Source organism: Mauremys mutica, chromosome 15, assembly GCF_020497125.1.
Source record: "Mauremys mutica isolate MM-2020 ecotype Southern chromosome 15, ASM2049712v1, whole genome shotgun sequence".
Classification (NCBI taxonomy): Eukaryota; Metazoa; Chordata; order Testudines; family Geoemydidae; genus Mauremys; species Mauremys mutica.
The window spans coordinates 4,031,337-4,057,209 of NC_059086.1; the positions used below are offsets into that span (position 1 = coordinate 4,031,337).

Consider the following 25,873-nt stretch of genomic DNA (forward strand, 5'->3'; position numbering starts at 1 on the left):
TGCTCTCTCTGCCCCCTAACACTCCGTCTCCACACTCTCCCTGCCCCATATGTCTCCTCCCTGCCCCCACACCCCTCCCCCTCCCAACCCACTCCCTTTTCTGCCCCCTCCCTACACAGCCCTTCCCCTCCCCCATACATATCCTGCCCTCTCCCTTCCCCCACACCCCTCCCCTCTCCTGCTCCCCCTCCCAACCCACTCCCTTTTCTGCCCCCTCCCTACACAGCCCCCCCCAGCTGCTCACAGCCCTGACACAACCAGGCAGATCAAACTCAGAGCGGCCGCAGCTGCAGCCAGGTGGCCTTTGCGGGGGACTCCCGGGGTGACCTCGGCCTGTCACTCTCCCTCTTGCCTTCAGACGAGCCGGAGACATGAGGGGGCTGGAAATGGACCCACAGCCCTGCACAGAACTGACCCCCCCGCACACCTGCACCAGACCCCCGCCCCGTTGTGTCCCACAGCTGCTGCCGGGGTCGGAGGGGGGGGGTGTTCTCCTTTGGAGCTGGGTTCAAACGGGGGCCAGCCATGGCGCAGCTGGGCTCCAATGAGCTGAATGAGGGAGCCCGGACTCCTGGGTTCTACTCCCAGCCTTTGGGGTTACAGCAGGTTGGGGGTCGAGTGGTTGGAGCAGGGCAGTCTGGGAGTCAGGACGCCTGGGTTCTATCCCTGGCTCTGGAAAGGGAGCGGGGTCTTGTGGTTGGAGCAGGGCAGTCTGGGAGTCGGGACGCCTGGGTTCTATCCCTGGCTCTGGAAAGGGAGCGGGGTCTAGTGGTTGGAGCAGGGCACTCTGGATGTTGGGATGCCTGGGTTCTATCCTTGACTCTGGAAAGGGAGTGGGGTCTAGTGGTTGGAGCAGGGCAGTCTGGGAGTCAGGATGCCTGGGTTCTATCCCTGGCTCTGGAAAGGAAGCAGGATGCCTGGGTTCTATCCCTGGCTCTGGAAAGGGAGCGGGGTCTAGTGGTTGGAACAGGACGGTCTGGGAGTCGGGACGCCTGGGTTCTATCCCTGGCTCTGGAAAGGGAGCGGGGTCTAGGGGTTGGAGCAGGGCGGCCTGGGAGTCAGGACACCTGGGTTCTATCCCCGGCTCTGGATCGTAAACTTTCCCATTTTACAAATAACTCACCTGACGTCCCAGTGCTGGGAACAGAACCCAGGTGCCCGGCAGACCCAGATCTAATCCGCTCTGCCTTTCAGACGGGCTTTGTCACCTATATGTGCTTGGATAAGTCTCTCTCTAACCATGGTGTGACGTTTCCCTTCCAGAGCTCCGGGCGCTTGATCCCCACTGCTCTGTGGCTGCCTGGCAAATAGCTACATCGCCCGCTGGCAAAGCATGTATTAACCCCCGCCACCCCAGCTCCCTGGGAGCAGCTGGGGATGGGACTCTGAAAACCCAGCCTTCCAAGCCTGCTGGGGGATCTTATGGCTGCAGGGTCTAGAATTTGGTGTGGTCCCCAACAGAAGGAGGTCTCCCCTCACCCACCGCGTCTCTGGCACCGAATCCGCTAGGCCCACTTTTTAGAACCAGGTTTATGTAATTAACGCCATTGGGGGAGAGGTGGGGAAGACCCCGTAAAACAGGCTGTTGAGTTTAAAAAAAAACCGCCCTTGGCCAGATCTGGGGTGACCCCCCGCCTCGCCCCAAGATCCAGGCGGCTTACAGGTCCGTCGCCAGCGCGTACGCCTGTGGCCTGCTGGTGCGCCGCGAGGCGGGGTGTGGGGGAGAAGGCTGCAAGGCGGGCAGGCCGCACGCCAGAGAGCAGACTGACCTTTGGGAAGCGGACGCAGATGGCAGGAGATAAGTTTGAAGAAATCCAGGCCCAGCTGGAATTCTCCTGAGCCGGCGTGGGGGAGGCTGGCCGGCCGGCGGGTGGAAGACTCCCCAGGGGGACGGCAGCCTGCTTGTTAGCAGGGTTGTGACAACCCTGCCAGGCCCTTTTCTGGGTCCCACTCTGCGGCAGGCATCCCAGAATGCAGTGCAGTGAGCGGGGTGGGAGTGGGGGTAATAAGATTGGTTTAGCAGTTGCCGGGGTGGGGGGTGTTAAACTCTGGGTTTCAGCAGCTCTGAGTCCAAGTCCCAGCACCCCGTTGGACCTTGGGCAAGTCACTATCCAGGCTCTGTGCCTCAGTTTCCCCAGCTGTACAATGGGGCAGTGCAGTACAGTGCAAGGGCACTGGAGGAGGAGGAGGCAGGATACCTGGGTTCTATTCCTGGCTCTGCTGCTGGGTGACCTTTGGATAAGTCGCCCATTGCCATCCCGTTTCCCCCTCCAGCTGTGCCTCAGTTTCCCCATCTGTAAAACAGACACAATACTTCCCAGGAGCGCTCAGCTACTATGACCTTTAAAAAAAAACAACCCAGAATTCTCTGCTTCCTGGCACCAGTAAGGGGAGGGGGGTGTCTGCAGATTTTCCCAGCAGTTGGGCAGCAGGGTAGGGGTGGAGAAGGGCCCACGGGGAGTGACTCTAGCAGATGGAACTTGCAAGGAGTTGCTTATTTGCACCTAGTTCTGCACTGGAGGAAGGGGCAGGTTAATGGCTAGCCCCCCCCCTCCCTGCCTCTGAGCCATACCAGCAAGGGGACACTCCTCTCCCAGGGCATGGGGGGGCGGTCAGAAGCTATGGCGGGGGGGAAGACCGCATGGATCTACCTCAGGAGAATGCAGTGGATTCAGAGCACATGAGGCCAGCGGGAAGGAGCCCGAACCAATGCAAAGTGCCCAAGACTCATGCACCCGAGCCCCTGTGCCCCCACCAGTCCCCTCCAGCCACAGCACACTGTGGGAGCGGCCCAGCCATCCACTGGACCCCTCCCAACCCAAGGTATGGATCCTGATTCCAAGTCAGACAGGTGTAAACGGGCACAGAATGCATCCTGATGTATTTAACGCTGACTCTTACTGTTCAAGAAGCATCAGTTGAAATTAACCAACATGCCCAGGGCCTCATTCTGTTTTGCTGTTTTTTTTCCTGGCACTTTCTCCCCCCGCCCCCACCCTTCCCCCCAAAAAGCGATGTCACGGATCTGTTGCTGATCCGGAGGTTGGCAGTTGTCACGGCACTTCTGACACCTACCAGATGCAGCCGTGGGACTGATTAACTCCCTCCTGCTGGAGTCAGTGGGCAACACCCTCAGGGCCCACTGAGGACACAAGCAGCCCCCCCCCAAAATTCCCCCTGTGCCGGGGATCTACTCTGGCCAGTGTGGAGCTGGTGTCAGGGCTCCCTGCTTGAGTCGAAGGTGGGGGCTTGGCTGGAGCGCCCTGCACTGTGTTTTTTCGAATTAGAGCGACCCCGAGGCTGCTCTAACGTTCACCACACGCCAGACCTGGAATACAGGGAGCGCAAAGCAGAACTCAAAAGCCACCTGCCCCCAAGTGCCAGGCTGGGGAACCTGGGAATCGGGCCCCCTTAATACAGTGCATGCTCAGCAGCGTAATAATAATTCAAGATGCCTCCCTCCAGTACAGCAAACCCAGCTCAGGTGATCTCCTCCCAGATAAACATCCAGCTTGATCTGACCCCAAGGCACAGGGATTCCATGCGCCGGCAAAGATCCAAACCATGTCCATTTGCTGGGAGCTCCTGGGGCCCGCATGGCCTAAGTTTGATGGCCCTTGGCCTGGTTCCTATTGGACAAGTGTCTGCCCTACCCACCCCACCTGGCTCTGGTTGGCCCAGTCCAAGGCCAGCCGGGGCCATTAGATCATCAGTCTGATCTCCAGGCTGTTAAATTTGGCCCGGCTCCCCCGACCACTTGCACAGGCCTATCCAGCCTGTCTTGCAGCAAGGCATCTGGAGACACCCACTTCCTCTGGCCGTTTGTTTCCAGGCTTAGTCACCCTGACTGTGAAAAACTGTCCGAATGTGTCCGGCTTCAGCGTCCAGCCGGTGATTTTTGGTTCTGTTGATCTCTGCTAAACGCATGCCCCCTTTAAAGCCCGGGGTGTTCGCCCAGTGTACGCTGTGATCAAGGAACCAGGGCCATAGACGCTGTAACATCAGGTCACCTCCTGATCGTCTTTGTGATAAGCCAGCTGGAGCGCCGTAAAATCTCTCTCTCCCCCGCGGGCATCTTCTCCCGCTCTTGAATCATTTTTGGGGCTCTTCTCTGTGCCTGCCGCAATTCTGCAACAGGCATGTTTAAATGCGGCCCCCTCCCTCCACCCCAGAGCTGGGCGCAGCGTCCCAGGCTGGGTGCCACCGACACCACCTCGCTCCTGGTCTAGATAATACTTGGTCCTGCCAGGAGTGCAGGGGATTGGACTAGAGACCTCTCGGGGTCCCTTCCAGGCCTGTGATTCTATGAATGCTGCGATTATTTCTACGCAGCTACAAAGAAGCTGGGTCCTGAGAGCTTGTTATCAGCTGCAGGCCCAGGACGGCGAACGTTTGGCTGGGGAGCTCTTTTGAAAGCCACCCCCACCCCCAACCACCCCCACGTGGGCTGAGTAGGAGACCTGACGCTCCTATTCATTATGTGTAGAGCAGGGCTGAGCCTGCACTGTCTAGGACCCTGGAGCAGCCGGACCGTTCAGCTCTGTACAAATACGATCCACCTGCACGCGTGAGCGTCAAACACACACAGGCGTGCGCCGCTGGCCTCTTTCAACATCGCCAGCAGCCTCCCGGTCGCCCGGGTTGGGGGGGGGCTCTCAGGGTAGGCGGATGAGACTGCATCGGGGGTCCCCGTTATCGGGGTGTTGGCTGGGAGCGTTTGGAGTTTCAGGGCCCGATCCCCGGGGGGTGTAAGTCGCCGGTACTCAGCCAACTTGGAAGGCGCTGATTTGCGCCAGCTGTGCCTCAGGCTGACGGTCGTTTTCCTTTAGATTGTTAGCTAGTTCCTGGTGCTATGAGCTCTGAGCTCTGCCCTTGGGTAAACTCTCAGGGGCTTCTGTCCCAGGGGAGGTGCTAAGGTTTAAATTCAGCCCAGCTGCAGGTTTCTAACTGCTTTGTTGTCTCTCCATCTGCCTAGCTGGTTTGGAAGAGCCAGGAATAGAGCCCAGGAGTCCAGCCCCCCGACCCCCTGCAGCTCTGCCGGGGGTGGGTTTTGTTCCCCTCTCGGGATGGGGTGCGCTCTGTCGGGTTCTGGGATCGCCCCGGGGAAAACCATCGCGGAGTCCAAGCAGTGCCCGTCGTCGGAAAACCTAGCGGTGTCGAAAGCGGGACCGGAGCCCGGCGGCGACGGGCCGGGGGCAGATCCCTTTCCGCTGGCGGACGCGCAGAAGGAGCGGATCCAGGAGTCCTGGCGGATCCTGCACGACAATATCGCTCGGGTCGGCATCATTGTCTTTATCAGGTGAGCGAAGCTGCGGGTTTGGTGTGGATGCCACGGGGCCAGGCGCCCGATCAATGTCATCCCCTCCCTGGTGCCTGTCCTGGAGGCTGGCTCGCCCTGGGGTGCACGGGGATATTGCTGGGGACGGACGGTTTTTGCCACCAAAGAAAATCCCCCGATTGGTTTGGTTTGCAAGAAGCCGATGGGAGTTTCTTGGCTTTAAAAAGTTCCATGTTTCTAGCAAAGCAGAGCCCAAAAGGCAAGTGTGCTCGGAGCTGGCGGCCGGTCTAGCTCTCGGGTGTTCAAGGGGGCACTAAGGACCCACGGGCCCAGACCCCCAACTGGTGTCAGTCGGCATCGCTCCTTTGACTCCAGTGGAGCGCTGGCCCAGTCACACCAGCTGGGGGATCTGATGCCGACGGGGCCGTACCTGTTTACACCAGCTGCGGATCTGGGCTCTTGATTCCACTGGAACGCTGCCCGTTTCCACTAGCCGTGGGGCCAGTTTGGAGCCAGCCTTTGGGATCAGCCACTGATCTGTAAGGAGGAAACCCAGGCACAAGTCTTTGGGTCTTACTCTTAGCGCCAAATTGTTTCTTGCCTTGTGCCAGTGTTTACATTCGAACACAAGCGCTGTCAGTTTTGATTCCTGGGTTCTGTTCCCAGCTCTGGGAGGGGAGTGGGGTCTAGTGGTTTGGGGGAGGGGGGCTGGGAGCCAGGACTCCTAGGTTCTACCCAGCTCTGGGAGGAGAGGTGGGGGGGCTGGGAGCCAGGACTCCTGGGTCCTATTCCCAGCTTTGGGGTCGGGAGGAACAGTGGCTAATGATTACAGCAGAGGGGGAACTGGGTGCCAGGACTCCTGGGTTCTATACTTAATTCTGGGAGGGGAGTGGGGTCGAGCGTTACCCCAGGAGAGAACAGGATGCCTGGGGTCCATTCTCAGTTCCAACACTGACTCACCATGTGACCCTGGGCAATTCTCCCCACTCTCTGCCTCAGTTTCCCCAGAGGTATGGCGACTGGCTTGTGGTGCTGAACTCATACATGTCTGTAAAGCACTTTTGGACTCTCGGATAGAAGTAGCCAGCAGCAGTTTACGATTGTAATACGCTGAAGCAAATACTTGTCAGTCAGCCCACTTGCAGGGCTCTTGCTGAATTAATAATCTTTGCGATTACTGGGGGGCTTTTCATCCCGTGCTCACAAAGCCCTTCCCGAAGGAAGGCTCAGTATCCTTACTGCCTTCCTAATAGAAGGGGGGAACAGAGGCGCAGAGAGGGAACTGCCCAAAGTTAGTGACAGGGCTCAGAACAGAACCCAGGAGTCCTGACTCCCAGGCCCCACCCCCAATGCTCCAGCCACAAGACCAAATACCCTTATAAGACATGGAATGAGAACCCAAAAATCCTTATGCTGAGCCCTGCTACTCTAACCACTACTCTCCCAGAAAGAACCCAGGAGTCCTGCCACCCAGGCCCCTTGGCTCTAACCACTAGACCCTACTCCCCTCCCGGAGCGGGGAGAGAAACCAGGAGTCCTGCCTCCTAGTTCCCCCCCATTGCTCTAACCATTAGACCCCACTCCCCTCCCAGAGCTGGGGGAGAACCCAGGAGTTCTGACACCCAGCCCCCCTGCTCTAACCATTAGATCCCACTCCCCTCCCAAAGCCAGGGAGAGAACCCAGGAGTCCTGACACCCAGCCCTCCTGCTCTAATCACTAGACTCCACTCCCCTCCCAGAGCTGGGGAGAGAACCCAGGAGTCCTGCCTCCTAGTCCCGCCCCCCCACACACACTCTGGCCATGGCCCCGATCCGCCCCTATTGGCCCTGTGGGGGCAGAGAATAGCCACAGTGCAGTGTGATTTGGTCGTACTGGGGGAGGGGGGGTGCTGGCACCTGCTCTTGCTTAGCGTTTGTGTCTCTCTGACCTGGTGGTAGCAGGATCTGCTTTGCATCTGGCATTGTCCGAGTGACTGAGGTGGGGGAGAAAACGGCTTTGCTCGAGTTCTTGCTGAGGTGGAGAAACTGGCCAGAGATCAGACCCCCTTGGGGTCCCTAGGGCCGGTGAGGTGGCCACTGACCAGGAGCTGCTGCTTTGTTTGGCTGGATCAAGCACTGGAGGGGGGAGGTCAGAGAGGACAGCTGGATACTTAGCCCGGGGGAAGTCTGACCCGCAGCCTGCCAGCCGCCACTCGTCCACAGAGCAGGCACAGCCTGGGCGGCCCGGGGGCGTGCGCCCACCCTGGCCCACGTGCCCCAGTGCCAGCCTGTTAAGGTACCCCAGGCACTTTCCCCTGGAGCCAGCGAGTTGTCACGGCTTCGCCAGCGCCAAGCCCCCCCGCAAATCACCAGCGTGGCTTAACCTCCCCTCCGAGACTTGAAAGGAGAGGACAGATTCTGGGTTCCCCATCGCGGCGTTCCCCAGCTTTTCGCTGCCGCCGGGAGGAGCGAGCGTCGTTTCTGTTTAAAACGAGAGCTGAGGGACTCCCGAAATCCCCTGCCTCCTGCAGCTGGGACTTTGGGAAAAGACCCCAGGGGTCAGGAGACTCCTGATGAAATCACAACAGTTGGCGACCGCGGATGTTGGCTGATTTCCCTGGAGGACAGAGAATAGCCACAGCACAGGGTGCTCTGGCCACGCCCCTAGCCAGGCGGCTGCACCCCACCCTGGGGAGACTCTCAGGGGCCGTTCGGGCTGCCAGAAAGGAGCAAAGAGCCCTGAGCGTGACGGAGAGGCAGGCCCAGAGGAGCTGGGGCAGAGAAACGGGCGTCTTTCAGGCTACGTTCCTCCACCAGGGAGGGAGAAAAGGCACCAGCCGGGTTTAACGTTCCCCGGGCAGCGTGATCTGTAACCCCCACCCCTTGGCTCTTTCGCCGGGAACTCCGGTCCCTCCCCCATGGCAGCAGAGTCCGTCCTGTGTGCCATGTGGCATCAATTACTCCAATTACCCGGCTGCAGGGCTCCTGGCTAATCCAATAGGGGAAACAGCAAATTGATTGGGAACACGGCAAGCCTGTCCGATCGCATCAGCTGCCAAATGAGGGTCATTAGGGCCTGCTGGGAAACGAAGGCTGCGGTTAGAGCTGGAGCTGGCGGGCTGGATCTCAGCACCCCTTAACTTTGGCCTCGTGCCTCTTGTCGATTCATTAGGAGAAGGATGCAAATTGCACGGCACAGACCCTGGCTGAGATCAGGGCCCCGTCGCGCTGGGCACTGCCCAGACCCTGACCGAGATCAGGGCCCTGTTGCGCTGGGAGCTGCCCAGACATCCAGTGAAAGATAGTACCTGCCCTAAAGAGCTCACAATCTAAATACCCACAGGTTGGGAGGGGAAACTGAGGCACGGAGATGGAAAATGACTGGCCCCCAGTCACCCAAGAGATCAGTGGCAAAGCCAGGAATAGAAGCCAGTTGCCCTGTGCTCGACCGCATTCCCTAGTAGGAGAGGGTGCATCTGGCAGGCAGGACTGTAGGGGAGAGCCCTTCCCACAGCATGCCCGTGTTATAGGGTAAAAGGCCTGTTGTTTGCCTGACAACCGCGCGGCTGATGAACCCTGACATCCCAGGCCTCTGCTCTCGCCGGCCAGCGGCTCAAAGAGCTCAGCCGCCGAAGGATCTCAGCCCCTTTTCATCATGGCCTGAGGTGTGTTTCTTTCTAAGTCACTGGTTCCGTGCCCTAGCTCGCCCCATCCAGCAGGATCTCAAAGGACTTTACAACAGAGCTCAGTGGCATTTGACAGATGGGGAAACTGAGGCGCGAGGCAGGGGAAGGGTCTCCCTAGCCCCAGGCTGCTGCTCAGTCCACTAGGGGGCCATGTTGATTTCTGTTCTACTCCCAGCAGGTCTCACTCCCCAGGCCTTGGTATCTCAGGCCAGTCTCCTTCCATCCTTCTGCTGGGGGGTTTCTCTCCCCAGCCTTCCCTGGTCTTCTCCACCCATAGGGCTGCATTCCCAGTCTAACCCTCCTTGGTCCTAGCTACCGCCTGAACTCGGGCAGACCCGGCTCTTCCCCCAAGCGCCCCCTCCCCTCCACCTGGAGGGGTGAGCTGAGGCTGGCACAGGACACAGCTGCCCCCCCCCTTAAAGGACCAGCCGCCCCGGGGTGGGATTCTGCAGTGCGACGAACCGGGAGCCTCTGACATGACAACCGCCTTCCGCTCCGTCTTAGCAACCGGATTCTGCACCAGCGCAGCATCCCACCCCCGCCAGCCCCTTTGCACCGCCAGCAATAAACCATGGCACGGTCAGGCCTGCAGAAAGGGCACCTCCCAGGGGATCACCCACTTCTGTGGCCCCCCCAGGCGCCAGGGCTCCAATTAGCTTTCCTCCCCAGCGGGCAGCCCCGCGGATCCCGGTGGACGCCGGGGGGGAGGGGGGGGAGTTTTATTCAATCCGGGCAGCTTTTCCTCCTCTCTTTTGTTGGGCTGCTTTGCATAAAGGTTCATAAATAACCAGCACCAAGTTGTGCCCCTCCCCTCCGCCCCCGCCCTAGTCAGGCTCGGCTGCCCTCGCAAATAAACAAAAGTGCAGGCCCTTGATCCACCAGCTGGTGCGTCGGGGCTGCGCTGCCCACCGCTGGACTGAATCGGCCAAACGATGTGTCATAAACCCCTCTACTGCTCCGAGCCAGTGGGGATTTTCCACTTCTGGGCTTTTGCAGCATGCAGAGCCGAGTTCGATAGCCCAGCGCCTCTCTGCCATTGTAGGGCCTTGCCACGTCTCGCAGAGGCCGAGGAGTTAGCCCCAGGCGAGGAATTCCCCGTGATTCCCTTTCACTGAATTTGCTCAGAGCATAATCACAGACCATTAGACTGGGCATGTCATTGGGGGCCTTAAATCCAGGCATCTCAAAGCCCTTCACAGCAGGAGAAAATCTCACAGACCCCAGGACGTGACCACTAGCCTGCTTTTACTGATGGGGAAACTGAGGCACAGAGCGGTGAAAGAGCTTGCCCACAGTCACACAGCGAGTCGGAGGCACAGCTGGGGAGGGGACCCAGGAGTCCTGACGCTCACAGGGAGTCCGGGCCACAGCTGGGGAGGGGACCCAGGAGTCCTGACGCTCACAGGGAGTCCGGGCCACAGCTGGGAAGGGGACCCAGGGGTCCTGATGCTCACAGGGAGTCCGGGCCACAGCTGGGAAGGGGACCCAGGGGTCCTGACGCTCACAGGGAGTCTGGGCCACAGCAGGAGAGGGGACCCAGGAGTCCTGACGCTCACAGGGAGTCCGGGCCACAGCTGGGGAGGGGACCCAGGAGTCCTGACGCTCACAGGGAGTCCGGGCCACAGCTGGGGAGGGGACCCAGGAGTCCTGATGCTCAGTGAGTGAGTCTGGGGCTCAGCTGGGGCCAGGATTCAGCTGGAGGACGGGGTCCAGTTCTGGGCGCCGCGCTGTAGGAGAGACGTGGGCAAATTGGAGAGAGGCCGGAGGAGAGCACCAAAAAGGATCCAAGGTTCAGCAAACCGGCCCCAGGAGGAGAGGTTAAAAAAACAGGGCCTGTTTAGTCTGGAGAAAAAAGACTGAGGGGGGATCTGGAAACAGTCCTAAGATATGTTAAGGGCTGTTATAAAGAGGACGAGGATCAGCTGTTCTCCAGGTCCGCTGAAGGCCGGACGAGACATAGTGGGTTAATCCACAGCGAGGGAGATTGAGGTGAGATATTAGGAGAAACTTTCTAACTCTCCGGGGAGGGAAGCTCCGGAACAGGCTCTCAAGGGAGGTTGTGGGGTCCCCGTCCCTGGAGGTTTTTCAGAACTGGACGGACAAACCCCGGTCGGGGCTGGCCCTCGTTTACTTGGTCCGGCCTCAGCGCAGGGGGGCTGGATCCGGCGACCTCCTGAGGTCCCTTCCAGCCTGACATTTCTCCGATACTGATCGGCCCGGACTCTGCTTAGCCGGCAAAAGCCAACAAGCCTCTCAGCCTGTGGCACCGCTGCCTGCCTTCCACTGAGCACAAGGAGCGCTGAACCGGGTTCCCTCCCCCTCCGTGCCGCATGGGGCGAGGTGCTGACAGATGGCTCTCCCCAAAGCTCCGCTGGGCAGAACAATCACTCTCCCAAGAGCCCGGTATTCAGCACGGCTGCTTGCAGAGCATCCCCCCCAAGCTGTTCGTTCGGAGCGTCAGCCCAGCTGTACGTTTGTTTCTGTGGGGCTCGGCAAAATGGGTCCCCGCAAGCGGACAGGAGGCTTCTTATCCAGTCTGTCTACATTAGGGCTAGTGGATTACGGTAGCACCCACAGACTGCATCTGAGATCAGGGCCCTGGCACGCTGGGCGCTGCCCAGACACACAGCGACCGAGATTGGGGCCCCGTCGGGCCGGGCGCTGCACAGACACAGTGACCGAGGTCTTGGCACTGCCTGGCACAGTGAGGCCCCAGTCTTGCTTGGCACCTCTCGACATGACCGTAATACAGGTGATGAATGATAAAAGGGAATTCCAGCATCTCACCAAACCCTGTGAAAAGGTGTGTGGTCTGAGCCCCTGGAATGGGGGCTTGGGCTTAGTGTTCCGGGCCCAGGAGCCAGGACTCCTGGGTTCCACTCCTGGCTCTGGGAGGGGAGTGGGGTCTAGTGGTTACAGCGGAGGGGGGGTGGGGGTTGGGAGTCAGGACTCCTGGGTTCTGCTCTGGGATGGGAGTGGGGTCTAGTGATTACAGTAAGGGGGAGCTGGGAGCCAGGACTCCTGGGTTCTGCTCTGGGAGGGGAGGGCTTCTCTGCCAGTTACAGAGGGGCACTTAGTCAGGATTCCTGGGTTCTCTCCTGGTCACTTCCGAGGTCAAGTCACTTCCCGTCTGCGCAGGCAGGTGCAGGGCTCCCACCTTTGCAATGTGCTGTGGAGGGGGAAGGGGCAGTCTACGTGGCAGAGTGTTATTTTGACACCACCACTAGGGGTCGCGCCCATGCACGTCGCCCAGCTGCCCTGTGGTACAAAAAGACCCAGTTAAACGGCTAGTTCAGGTGCCCAATCCCCCTAAGTCTGTCTCCCCTCCCCCGCTCAGGTTATTCGAGACCCACCCCGAGTGCAAAGATGTCTTCTTCCTCTTCCGGGACATCGAGGATCTGGAGCAGCTCAAGATGAACAAGGAGCTGCGAGCCCATGGCCTGAGGTGGGTCCCTGTGGGGGTGCTATGGAACCCGCTACCACACCAGGCCCGAGCTCCTGGGTCCATGAGGGCGCAGCCCTTGAGTCACAAGGCTAATGCAAGTGGCTGAGCGACAGGAACCAGGACTCCTGGGTTTGTTCCTGGATCTCAGAGGTCAGGGCAGTGGGGTCTAATGGTTAGCGCAGGAGAGAGGCTGGGAACCAGGACTCCTGGGTTTGTTCCTGGATCTCAGAGGTGATGGCAGTGGGGTCTAGTGGTCAGAGCAGGAGAGAGGCAGGGAACCAGGACTCCTGGGTTCTATTCCTGGATCTCCAAGGGAAGGGGAGTGGGGTCTAATGGTTAGCGCAGGAGAGAGGCTGGGAACCAGGACTCCTGGGTTTGTTCCTGGATCTGGGTGGGGAGCGGCATCTCACCTTCCTCTGCTGGCTCACGTGGGAAGGGGAGCTGCTCCCCAAAACTGCTCCTCTCCCAGCTCTCCCACCAGACCCGGTTTTGAAAGGTAAAGTAATCAAGCCATGGAAATGAGAGTGGCCTGAGACAGGGAGAGTCAGGGCTGGAGTCAGTCCCATAAGGGGTGCCCAGCCGTGGTATGGGGTGGAGGGCATGGGAAGAAAGTTGGAGGGGTTGGAGAGGAGCCAGGGGGAGCTTTGGTGGGGCTGGGAACAGAACTGGGGGGAGCTGGGAGGTCAGTTAATTTGCTAGATGAATATTATTACTGTCTGAAGAACAAGGCCCTGACATCTTCAGACCAGCCCTTGTTAGCCTGTGGAACTCCCTGCCAAAGGACATTACTGAGCCAGGTCGATGCTGGGAAAGCTAGACCTGTGCCAGGGGCTTGCTTTACAGAGGTGCTGAGCACCCACAACTCACTGTGCAGCCAGTGGCAGCTACCAAGGCTCGGACATGAGGCCTGAGGGTTCTTCATGTTCATGCATCAGGGCGTAGGTGCTGGAGGGGGTCAGGAAGGGATTTCGCCTGGCGTAAGGTGGGCTCCCCCTCTGAAGCAGCCAGCTTTGGCAGGCTAGAGGGCTGGATGTTGGCAGCGTATGGCACATCTCCCGCATCCTGCTCTGACCCCTGGGAAGCGATGCAGCCATGCCCCCAATCCAGTACTTGATTCTCCCCCACCCCAGGGTGATGTCCTTCATTGAGAAAAGCGTGGCCCGGCTGGACCAAGGGGACAAGCTGGAACAGCTGGCCTTTGAGCTCGGCAAGAGTCACTACAGATACAACGCCCCTCCCAAATACTATGAGGTGAGGGCCCCAGGGACCCGGCAGCAGGGCAGGGGGCGGACCTCCCCATTCTGTGGGGAGTGGGGGGAGCTCCTGTGGGATCTGCTTACCCCATGGGGCTCTGTGCAGGAGGGTATCCCAGAGTGCATTGCACCATAGTGGCAGGATGGGAGCGATTTTTCCCAGCACATTCCAGTACAAAGCAATTTTCCCAGCATGCACAGGTACAAACTGCTTTTTTTCCCAGCATGCTCTGGTACAAACAGGTTTTTTTCCCAGCATGGACTAGTACAAACAGCTTTTTTCTCAGCATGCATGAGTAGAAATATCTTTTTTCCCAGCATGCTCTGGTACAAATGCTTTTCCCCCAGCATGCACTTGTACAAATGGCTTTTTTCCCCAGCATGCTCCAGTATGAACAGCTTTTCCCACAATTCACTAGGACGAACTGCTTTTCCCAGCATACTCCAGTACAAACCACTTTCCCCCCCCACAGATCACCAGTTCGAACCGATTTCCCCAGCATGCACTGGTACAAACTGCTTTTCTCCCCCCGCCATGCTCCAGTACAAATGGCGTTTTCCACCGTTCACCAGGACGAACCAATTTTCCCAATCCCAGTATACCCTGGTGCGAACCGATTTCCCCACAATCCACCGGTGCAAACCGCTTTTCCCAGCACATCCCAGTATGAACCGCTTCCCCCATCCCCCCAGCAATTTGCCAGTATGGACTGGCAATCTGTGTGGACGGCGGTGCCCAGCCACGTCCGGACTGGTCTGTATTTGCCGCAGGTCCATCTGTAGCCCGGGCAGGGAAGGGCTGGGGCTGGGCCCTCTCTCTGACCCCGCCTCGCCTCTCTGTTTCCAGTACTTGGGCATCCAGTTCATCAGCACGGTGCAGCCCATCCTCAAGGAGCGCTGGACGCCGGAGGTGGAGGAGGCGTGGCAGGTAGGGAGCAGCTCCGCGGTTGGCCCTCTCCCATGCTGCTGCTGGCAGAGGGCCCGTCCACGCCTGGGTGGGCTGGAGACCTTCATCCTGCCCCGAGCCCTATGTGTGGGGCTCCCGCCATCAGCTGCAGCCAGAGGGGAACTAGACGAGGCCTCTTGGGGGCTTACGGGGGGTTTTTGCCCTCCTGGTTGGCCTAGTAGTGGGTTTGGATCCCGGTTCTCAGCAGCACCCAGGCTCCTCTGGCATCATCCAGGGGCCTTGATGTGGATTGAAATGGTCCACTGATGATCCACCCCATACAGGCCTCTCCAGGGCCCACGAGGGGCGGATCGGGGGTGTGGCCGGAGCACACTGCGCTGTGGCTATTCGCTGCCCCCCAGGGCCCATAGGGGATGGAGTGTGACTTAGAGCAGCCCTCACGCTGCTCTAACTGGGGACTCGGCTAGGCCCTGCAGGTGTATTCAGGGAGTGCAAAGGGAGTTGTATTATGAAACAGATCATGCAGAGGGACTGTCCTGCTCAGCCCCTGCAGGGGGCTGGAGCACGCTCAGTGCAGACGGAATCTTTGGGGAATTTAGTTGCCAAACTCTAACCAGTCTCTACTGAGCACGTGCAAACTGAGATTTCCCTCCCCCTCCCACACCCAGGCTTCTAACTTAGCCAGATATGAGTGGATTGTCACAGGGAGGGCAAAAGGCACCTCCCTGGCCCTAGGGCGACCATGCACAAACCAGCCGCCCGGCCAGGCCTGCTTCACTCCTTGTGCGTTCTCTCTCCCCTTGCAGAGTCTGTTCAAGTATCTGACGGCCACGATGAAACGGGGGTACTATGAGGAAGAGGAGAAATCGGGCAGCATCAAATCCCTTGCCTTGAGGAAACCCGGGACTGGATCCATCCTGAACAGCATATAAGACCGAGAGCGGGCGGCGTAGCGGTTGGCTTGGCTTGCTGTGATATTCCCATAGGACCTCTCCTTCCCCCTGTGCACAAGGAACTGCCCTCGCTTTTTACTTTCACAGGCTGTGATTCCAGCTGATTCAGCTGAATCCAGCTGTGATTCCAGTGCAGAGGCTGGATTTTTGCTGCTGGTCAGAGGCCCCATCTGTGTAGCCAGGGTTCCCCCCGGGGGGTCGCTGCAGGAGGTAGAGGCAAGTAAACTATCTCTGAACCCTTTCTACTTTGGGCATAGGCAGTTCAGGGAGAGCTTCCTGGAAGGGAAAAGAGGCTGAAAACAGGAGTCGGCTTTAGACACCGGCATGAGGGCCTTGATTTCAATATATGGACTGTTATCAGCCGGGCCCATCTAGCAGCGGCGGGGAAGGGGTTAAACATCCCCCGAGTTTGCAGAGCGGCAGTGTTAAAGGTGACTCGCGAAGGGAAGGGAAATTGGGGTGGGTGTCCTCTCCCTGTTTGGCTTCTTTACAATGGATCCAGCCCCCCGAGAAATTAAACTCGGTTCGCCCTAGCTGCCAAATGGGAAGAACAACAATTTCTTGCAAGCTGGTAACAGTCTGCTACCGCTGCCAGCTCCGGGAGCGACTCTGTTAGCTTGAGTGGTGGAGGCCCATGCTAGGCACGAGATGAGGTAGAGGCAGACAGAGTGGGAGGACAAGGAGACGATCTGGGCAGGTTCAAACCTGGTTGATGACCGTGTGCTGGGTGCAGCTATAAAACTGGTGCTGGAGGAGGGCTGTGAAATCACGTGGACCTCGGAGAGAGGGGGCAATAGAACGGAAATAGCCTTACGCTGTGGTTAAAGCACTGGCGGAGGATGCAGGAGATCAAGGGTCACTCCCCACCTCTGCTACAGCTTCCCTGTGTGACCTTTGGCAAGTTACTTCATCTCTCTAGGCCTGGGTCCCCCCCAATCTGTACAATAACTGTGCCTTTGCCTGTTTGGCGCAGGGACAGTCTCCCATGTGACCCTGATCTCAGTTATACTTGGGTCCAAACCCCGCCCTTTTGCAGTGGGGACGCAGCTCAAGCCGCAGCCCCAAGTCAGCAGCTCGCGGACACGTGAGCACGGCTGGGAGACCCGGGTCCAGCAAATGTAAGCCCAGGTTGACAGGGCAGGTGGCCACTCAGGAGACCCAGGCGCAGGGTTTACGATGCAGAACAGCCAGACACTAAGGCCCCCGTCTACACTAGCGCTTACTTCGGTGTAACTTACGTTGCTGAATAATCTACACCCCTGAGCAACAATAACGAGGAGTCCGGTGGTACCTTAAAGACAAACAGATTTATTTGGGCATAAGCTTTTGTGGGTTAAAAAACCCACTTCAGATGTATGGAGTGAAAATTATAGATATTCATAGAATAAAATAATAGAATATCAGGGTTGGAAGGGACCTCAGGAGGTATCTAGTACAACCACTGCTCAAAGCAGGACCAATCCCCAACTAAATCATCCCAGCCAGGGCTTTGTCAAGCCTGACCTTAAAAACCTCTAAGGAAGGAGAATCCACCACCTCCCTAGGGAACTCATTCCAGTGCTTCACTACCCTCCTAGTGAAATAGTGTTTCCTAATATCCAACCTAGACCTCCCCCACTGCAACTTGAGACCATTGTTCCTGTTCTGTCGTCTGCCACCACTGAGAACAGCCGAGCTCCAGCCTCTCAGTTTGAGGTGGTAGCACAGCAAGGTTTTACAGCAGAAACATTGACCTGGCAACCTACCCGGCAGGACTCGATGGAGAACTTAGCCCTGGGGCTGGTCTAGGCACAAAAATGGTGCCAATTTAACTAAACTCTCCACCTCCAAAATTCAAAGTCAACTTAGTTAAATGGGCGCAAACCCACCTTAATGATTATTTATTATTTTTATTACGGTAGCACCGACGAGCCCTAGCCATGGACCACGCCCTCTTTGTGCCAGGCGCTGTACATTTTTATTGCTATTACATGTATTCCGGTAACACCTTGGCACCCCAGTCACGGAACAGGCCCCCCCACTGTGGCAGGCGCTACCGCTGTCAAGTTTTTTGTGGGCTTGGGAGCAAAGGGGAGTTTTAAGGGGAGCTTAGAAGGCGACCGATGCAGTGGCTTGAATTGAAACGGGCTCTGAATGGTTCCGCAGCAGCTGGGGACTTTCTCTGTGTCAGGCGCGGCCTCTCCCATAGTGCCTTGAACATCTGTATCTCACAGCCCCTCCTGCAGGGGTCCCCAACGCAGTGCCTGCGGGTGCCATGGCACCCGCGGGGGCATCTAAACGCGCCCGCATCCTGGCCGTTGGTCGAGCATCCGCTGAAATGCCACCGAAATTTGGCGGCATTTCGGCGGTGACGCCTCTTGATGACGCCGCTTGCTGCCGACAAGTGACATCATTGAGAGGCATCGCTGCCGAAATTCGGCAGCATTTCGTGGGATGCTTGACCGCCGCCACGGTCCTTCGTCTGGCGCCCGCCAGACAAAAAGGTTGGGGACCACTGCCCTAGTGTGAGGGAAGGAAATGTGGGTATCCCCCATTATACAGATGGGGAAACCGAGGCCCAGATCCAGAGATATTTAGCTTCCTAACTTTAATTGAAATCAGCGGAAGTTAGGCGCCTAAATACCTTTGAGAGTCGGAGACATCAGGGCACACAGAGAGCCTGAGACATTTAAGCTAAGCGGCTATAAACCAGGTTGAAATCTGTATCCATCCTAAAGAAGCATTTTCACCATCAGATTGACACTCACGACACAGACACGCCCTTCGGCCCCATGACCCCCCCGCAACCGCAGGAATTAACTAAAGCTCAAAACGCCAAATTCCCCCTGGCAGAGTTTTCACCCCAGAAATGGAGAACGCCATGAAACCCACTAGGAAGGTGGCTATTGCTCAGTTCACACGGCAGGCCCCCAAAGTCCACAACGATGGGTAGCAATGGAAAACCGTAAGGCCGATTTTGTCCTGTGTGTTAGACCCAGGCCAGCTGGGAACAGCAGAGTAGCAGAAGGGAGCTATACTGGCCACTGGATAAGCAGTTTTCTGTTCCCTGAGTGACCGGAGCAGGGGCTGCTCCAGGCTAATGAGAACACCTGACTCCAATTAACCTACTAAGAGTCAGGTGAGGCCGTTAAGTACCTGACTCTAATTAAGGCCCCTCCGATGCTATAAAAGGGCTCACTCCAGCTGAGCCAAGGAGCCAGAGGAGAGGAAGTGCGTGTGAGGAGCTGGGAGCAAGAGGCGCAAGGGGCTGAGCGTGAGCAGGCATCCTGCTGGAGGACTGAAGTACAAGCGTTATCAGACATCAGGAGCAAGGTCCGGTGGTGAGGACAAAGAAGGTGTTGGGAGGGGGCCATGGGGAAGTAGCCCAGGGAGTTGTAGCTGTCGCACAGCTATACCAGGAGGCACTCTAGACAGCTGCAGTCCACAGGGCCCTGGGCTGGAACCCGGAGTAGAGGGAGGGCCTGGGTTCCCCCCAAACCTCCCAACTCCTGATCAGACACAGGAGGAATTGCCCTGGACTGTGGCTTCTACCAGAGGGGAAGGTCTCTGGGCTGTTTCCCAACCCACAGGGTGAATCTGTGAGGTGAGCAAATCCGCCAATAAGCACAGGACCCACCAAGGTAGAGGAGGAACTTTGTCACACCTGGTATCACTCTGAGTTAGGAATGTGATGGTTTTTAACCAATATAGTTATACCAATATAAACCATAGTGTGGATGCAGTTATACTGGTATAAAGGAGCCTTAAACCAGTATTATTCTCTGTCATGTACGGAACTAGCTGTGGGAGTAAAGTGGTCACGACTGTGTTAATTGGTTCCCTGGAACATAAGAACATAAGAACGGCCCTACTGGGTCAGACCAAAGGTCCATCTAGCCCAGTATCCTATCTTCTGACAGTGGCCAGTGCCAGGTGCCCCAGAGGGAATGAACAGAACAGGGAATCATCAAGTGATCCATCCCGTCGCCCATTCCCAGCTTCTGGCAAACAGAGGCTGGGGACACCATCCCTGCCCATCCTGGCTAATAGCCATTGATGGACCTGTCCTCCATGAACTTATCTAGTTCTTTTTTGAACCCTGTTATAGTTTTGGCCTTCACAATGTCCTCTGGCGAGGAGTTCCACAGGTTGACTGTGCGTTATGGGAAGAAATACTTCTTTTTGTTTGTTTTAATCCTGCTGCCTATTAATTAACCGGGAGTATCGTGGGCGTACCCTCTCTCTGTTTCGCCGTCATCCCTCCAACTCTCTTGCGATGCCATTAAATAAAGCAGCAACTTCCGCATTTGCGGGTGGACCTTTGATTTCTGCCCCTGCTGTCTGAGAGCAACTCTTGTCAGTTTCTCACAGCTGTTTCCACAGCTGGTGCTAATTCTCCTGCTTCAGGCCAGGTTCTTCCCTTCTGCCAGTGATCATCCTTGATTAACACCACGTCCCCCCCAGGTCTGTCCTGGCCTCTAGGTCATCACCAAGCAAGCAATATTCAGCTGATGCTTTTTGCTCTGTTGTGGACACACGGCCATGTCTCGCCGCGTCCCCTCGTCCTGCGATGAAACCGGGAATGTTCTGCAGTTTCGGGGCCTCGTGCGCCTGCCTTCTAAACTGTTCTCCTGCTTTCTGAGCTGGAGACAAACTCCTGGATTGCTGAGAAAATTGCTTCTCTGTCCCGCTCTATAATCTCATTCGCAAGGCAATAGCTGAGAGAATGGCTGCTGCTAATCCTCGTTTTCTGCAGGAAGCGCCTCGATTCCCCCCTCAGACGCTATCTTGTGTTTGCCTCATCCCTGGTTTTGCAAGTTGTGAGGGAAAATGCGTCCACTCGGGGGCCTGCAGGCGGGGGACAGGCTGCTTTACTTGACTGCGTCACAACAGTGTGCGTGCGCTGGCCAAGTGGCGGGAAACTCCCTCGGACTCTCTCCAAGGCCTTACAGGCAGGCCGCGGCCAAGCTGGAAGAGGGAGGCCGGACTCCCATCTCCTAGGGTCGTGCCTTAACCTAACCTCTGGGGGTGCCGGAAGTAAGGGGAGGGAAGGGTAGATCATGGCTCCCTCCCATAATACTCTGGGCAACCTAGTTAACCCTATCACGACCGCTTTGCTACAGCATAAGCACATTTATACTGATGTAGCTGGGTCCACGCTGGTCCACTTGAATTGGCTCGGGTTAGCTAAAGCAGGACACCTTTCTGATACAGGCCAGGCCTAGGACAGACAGACGAGGGCACAGATCCAGTCCTGTCTGTTTCCTCGGCAGGTCCCCCTTCCACGCGCCCTCTGATCTGCACAGGGCCCAGGTTTTGTTTTTCCTGCTGTCTCGCAACCTGGGCGCTCTGTGGGACCCAAACAGCTGCTTTCTCAACAGCTGTTGCGTGAGTCACAAAGCTGAGGGTTGGCGCATTCAGCGGTCGGGACAGTCTGTGCTGAGCTCCCAAATCTTCCAAAACCGGCTGCTGATTTTGAATGACTGGGTGCACAGCCCAGGACTCCTGGGTTCTGTTCCCAGCTCTGGGAGGGGAGTGGGATGTAGTGGTTAGAGCCGGGGGAGCTGCGGGGTGGGGCTCCTGGGTTCCATTCCCAGCTCTGGGAGGGGAGTGGGATGTAGTGGTTACAGCAGGGGGACTGGGTGCCAGGACTCCTGGGTTCCATTCCCAGCTCTGGGAGGGAGTGGGATGTAGTGGTTAGAGCCGGGGGAGCTGTGGGGTGCGGCTCCTGGGTGCCATTTATGGCTTTGGGAGAGGAGTGGTCTCTAGTAGTTAGAGGATGGGAACTGGCTGTCAGGACTCCTGGGTTCTCTTCCTGGCTCTGGGAAGATGGGAGTCGTCTAGTAGCTGGGGAATTTATAGCTTCTAAGGCCAAAAGGGCCCATTGTGATCATCTGGTCTGACCTCCTGTATAACCCAGGCCAGAGAACGGCCCCCAAACGCTGCCCAGAGCAGATCTTCTAGCAAAACATCCCAGCTCGATTTTAAACGCGCCCGTGACAGAGAGTCCACCAGGCTCCAGTGGGTAATTACTCTCACCGCTAACACTGGGCAGCCAGGACGCCTGGATCCCGTGCCGGGTTGGTTAAAGCCAAGGGGAGCTGAGAGGGCTCAAGGCTTCTGAAAATCTAGCCCAGGTTGGGCACCCAAAATGAGTGGCTGGTTTTACTAAACTGTCGGGTGGATTCTAGGCACCTAATTCCCTGCGTTAGCCCTGTGACTGCTGTCCTGATGATCCAGGCCTTCTATACACACCCCTCAGCTGCATGGTGCTGCCTGTAGTAACACGACACGGTTCAATAAACCCACAGCGCAGATCTTGGTGCACGGATCATTTTTTGCCTTGAAACGAAGGTTATTTTAAAAACAAACTCGATACACTCTTAAATCCAGGCTGATAGCTGGGGACTGGGGCACTGCCTGCAACCTGGCCTCCCTAGTGGGGGTAACTGGCTGGCTCAGGGGGGTGGGGGGGTTAGGGAATGGGGGCCTTTCCCCTCCAGAGGGCGCTGGCTCCAACCTGGCCCCAAAGGTGGGGGGACTGTCTGGGGGGGGATGGACTGTCCTCTAGTGGGTGCTGGCTCTGGACTGGCTGGCTTGGGGAGTGGGACATGGGGCGTGGCACCTCGAACCCAGCTCCAGTGGGGCAGCGACCAAGAACGTGGCAGCTGTGTTGACGCCCTGCGGCGTGGCTCCTGCCCAAAGAGGCGTCTCTGCAAACCGCCACTGTCCTGGGACTGGACGCCCCGTGGCTGTGAAAGCTGCATGGTCCCCCCAGGATGGAGGGAGGAGGTGTCATGGGAGGGGGGGGGATCATATTGCAGCTATTCTGTTACCTACCATGTGGCCCTCTGCCCCCCTCTAGTGACCAGACTCTGCCATAGATGCTGGCGGTGCCTCTGGCTGTACTTACCTGGAAGTCAAAGGTTCAATCCCCAGGACCGGAAATTCACCCCATTGTGTTGCATGGGGTTAAGCAAACATCCAACTAACACCCTCAATGACCATCGCGTGGCAAAACTGTGATTCCCCCTTGGCTTGTTCTACAGAGCTAGGGTGACCAGATAGTAAGTGTGAAAAATTGGGACGGGGGTAATAGGAGCCTATATAAGAAAAAGACCCAAAATCGGGGCTCTCCCTATAAAATCAGGACATCTGGTCACCCTGTACAGAGCGTATAGTGTCGAAAAAATGCCCTCCGTGTGGTGGCTGGGCGTGGGGGGAGAAAGGCACCTGCTCCTGGGTTCCCAGCCTAGCTCTGCGAGGGTGAGCTGTTGGAATGGGCTTGTCACCCAGGGGTGCATGTAACAGGTCCCCTGGGGTGCCAGGCCCCCCACGATGTGAGTTGGTACAGTCCCTTAACTACAGCCCTGGAGGGCCCAGGTTCGGTTCCCGGTGCCACAGCGGCCACGCTTGGCTAGCACTATTAATCCAGGCTCCTTCGCAACCTCCGAGCAAAAGACTCTCGTGCCCTCCAGCTGCAGCCCCAGTTAGTGCAGTTTGTTGGACTGTTGCCATTGTTTGCTATGAGGTGGCCGCAGTAACACCTAAGAGCCTGTGGCATGGCCCAGGCCCCCATTGTGCCAGGTGCTGTACATTTTTATTGCTATTAGGTGTATTACGGTAGCATCTAGGTGCCCCAGTCATGGCCCCAGACCCTGCTGTGCTCGGTGCTGTACAGACACAGAACCGAGCTGGTCCCTGCCCCAAGCAGCTGCCGGCTGTGGTGCGTTTGCCCACGACGCAGAGGAATTTTCGCCTCCGTTTGGAAAACAGGGCGGGCCAGGCAGGGCTTTGGAGCTGTGCTCCGGCTCCACTCTGCTCCAGCTCCAGGCAAAAACCTGCAGCTCTGCTGCTCCACCTCAAAGCCCTGGGGCCAGGGATTCAGCCGTGAACAGCTTTTGCCAACGCGCGGCAGCGCCTCACGCCAGGGAGCCGAGTCTGCCGTGGCTGCTCAGCTTGGCCTCTCGTGCCGCGGTGGCCTGTCTGGTGAAGCGGCAGCAGGATGGCAGTGGGAGAAGCTCACCCACCGACAGACCGGCCACGCCTGCACGTAGGTCGGTGTAACTTATAGTGCTCAGGGGTATCAGCGTAGTAGCCGTGTTAGTCTGTAGCCACAAAAACAACGAGGAGTCTGGTGGCACCTTAAAGACAAACAGATTTATTTGGGCCTAAGCTTTTGTGGGTCAAAAACCCACTTCAGATGTATGGAGGCATAAATATATATTGGCACATGAAGAGAAGGGAGTTACCTTACAAATATATATATATATATATATATATATATATATATATATATATATATATATATATATATATATAAATTTAAAAAATGGGGAGGTCTAGGTTGGATATTAAGAAACACTATTTCACTAGGAGGGTGGTGAAGCACTGGAATGGGTTCCCTAGGGAGGTGGTGGAATCTCCTTCCTTAGAGGTTTTTAAGGCCCGGCTTGACAAAGCCCTGGCTGGGATGATTTAGTTGGAGATTGGTCCTGCTTTGAGCAGCGGGTTGGACTAGATACCTCCTGAGGTCTCTTCCATCCCTGATATTCTATGATTCTATTCTATGAATATCTAAAATTTTCACTCCATGCATCTGAAGAAGTGGGTTTTTTAACCCACAAAAGCTTATGCCCAAATAAATCTGTTTGTCTTTAAGGTGCCACCAGACTCCTTGTTGTTGTTGCTCAGGGGTGTGGATTATTCAGCGACGTAAGTTACACCGAAGTAAGTGCTAGTGTAGACGGGGCCTTAGTGTCTGGCTGTTCTGCATCGTAAACCCTGCGCCTGGGTCTCCTAAGCGGCCCTGCCCTGTCACCTGCTTACAATTGTTGGACTCGGGTCTCCCAGCCGTGCTCACGTGTCCGCGAGCTGCTGACTTGGGGCTGCGGCTTGAGCTGCGTCCACACTGCAAAAGGGCGGGGTTTTGGACCCAAGTCTCCGAAGGCCCCCGGTGGGTCCTAGGGATCCTGGGGATCCCAGTCAGGCTGATCTGTGTGTGAATGCGGGGAGCTTGGGCTCAAACCTGAGGCCGGAGGTGCATGCAGTGTAGACATACATGGCTCGGGTTTGTGCCACGCATAAAGGGGACCCGATCTCAGCTGGGATGGCTAGCTGCTACTGTAATACACCTAATAGATGGTAGCACTAATACCATATCAAGACTCCTTGCTAAGCCTCAAGGTTTCTAAGCAGGGAAGGAGTCTGCTACCAGCCAGTGCGGGGTTGACCATGGCTCCTGCACTCCCCGGAACAGCAGCCCTGGAACCAAGACGGAGCAGGGAGCCGTGCATGTCTAGGGGCTGGTGGGAGGCTTTATGACGCTCCAATTTACAGCAAGGTATCCCTGAGAGAGGGGGGGAAAAGGCTGGGCAGGAGGTGAGCCCTGAGCACGGAGCGGTGGGGCCGGGCATCAGGACTCCTGGGTTCCACTCCTGCTTCTGGGGAGGACAGCGTGGCTGAGTAGTGGGAGCTTGGTGTCAGGACTCCTCCGTTCTGCCTTGGGCCCTAGGGGGAAGAGTGTTTCATGGCGGTTGGAATTTGGGAGCCAGGAATCCTGGGTTTCTTTCCCAGCTGTGCCATTGCCTTTCTGGCCAAGTCTTTCCCTCCCTTTCCATGCCTCAGTTTCCCCGCTGGGAGAGTGACGCCTTGCCTAGGAACCGATGGTGCCAAATCGGACTAATTTCTCCGGTTTGGCAAGCTACAAGCCCTCTCCCCTCCCCCGGGGGAAGCGGAACCCGGTCCCTGGAATGCAGCCGCTCCTCCATCCGGCCTCCCGTGCGCCTCCTTGGACTTTGTAGGACGGGCTGTGCACTCTGGCAGCCCTTCCTGTGCAAGCTCAGCAGGCCGGGTCGGCCGGGCGAGTCCCGGCCTCTCCTTGCCCCTGGCGCTGAGCGGGAGGGGCAGGGGAAGGCGTGCCCCTCTCCCCCACCAGCTTAGCTCCAAGATCCTGCTCTGCCCAGCGGACCGGGGAGCGGGAGGAAGAAGCAAACCCAAGGCGGAGCAGGGAACCGTGTGCATGTCCCAGGGGGACGGTGTAAGTGCTTTTCACTCGCCTATGCCCGCGCTCCAGCACCTGCCCAGCAGGGCCCGTTCCACTGAGTTGTCCTGCCTAACGCCTTTGGGCAAGGGAGCTCCCTGGCTGTGTAGCCCATTGGGCTGATCCACTGGGGATTTCATAGCCTGGGGGATGAGGGGGGGACTCCGCTCTTTATTTAGCTCAAGCTTCAATCCCTGTTGCCTATCGCAGCTAGGGTGCTCAGACAGCAAGTGTGAAAAATCGGGACGGGGGTGGGGGGCGGGGGGTAATAGGAGCCTATATAAGAAAAAGACCCAAAAATCGGGACTGTCCCTATAAAATCGGGACGTCTGGTCACAGCAGACACAGACA

At 57.4% G+C, this 25,873-nt stretch overlaps 1 protein-coding gene across 1 annotated transcript; it reads left to right on the forward strand.

Moving 5' to 3' along the window:
- The first annotated feature begins 4,586 nt into the window (after positions 1-4,586).
- On the forward strand, positions 4,587-16,876 carry LOC123350270 (cytoglobin-1-like). Its single transcript, XM_044988763.1, has 6 exons — positions 4,587-4,660; positions 4,976-5,299; positions 12,281-12,388; positions 13,519-13,639; positions 14,489-14,569; positions 15,355-16,876. Exons 2-6 carry the CDS (start codon positions 5,067-5,069, stop codon positions 15,478-15,480), a joined length of 669 nt encoding a protein of 222 aa, XP_044844698.1. The 5' UTR covers positions 4,587-4,660; positions 4,976-5,066; the 3' UTR covers positions 15,481-16,876.
- The last annotated feature ends 8,997 nt before the right edge of the window (positions 16,877-25,873 follow it).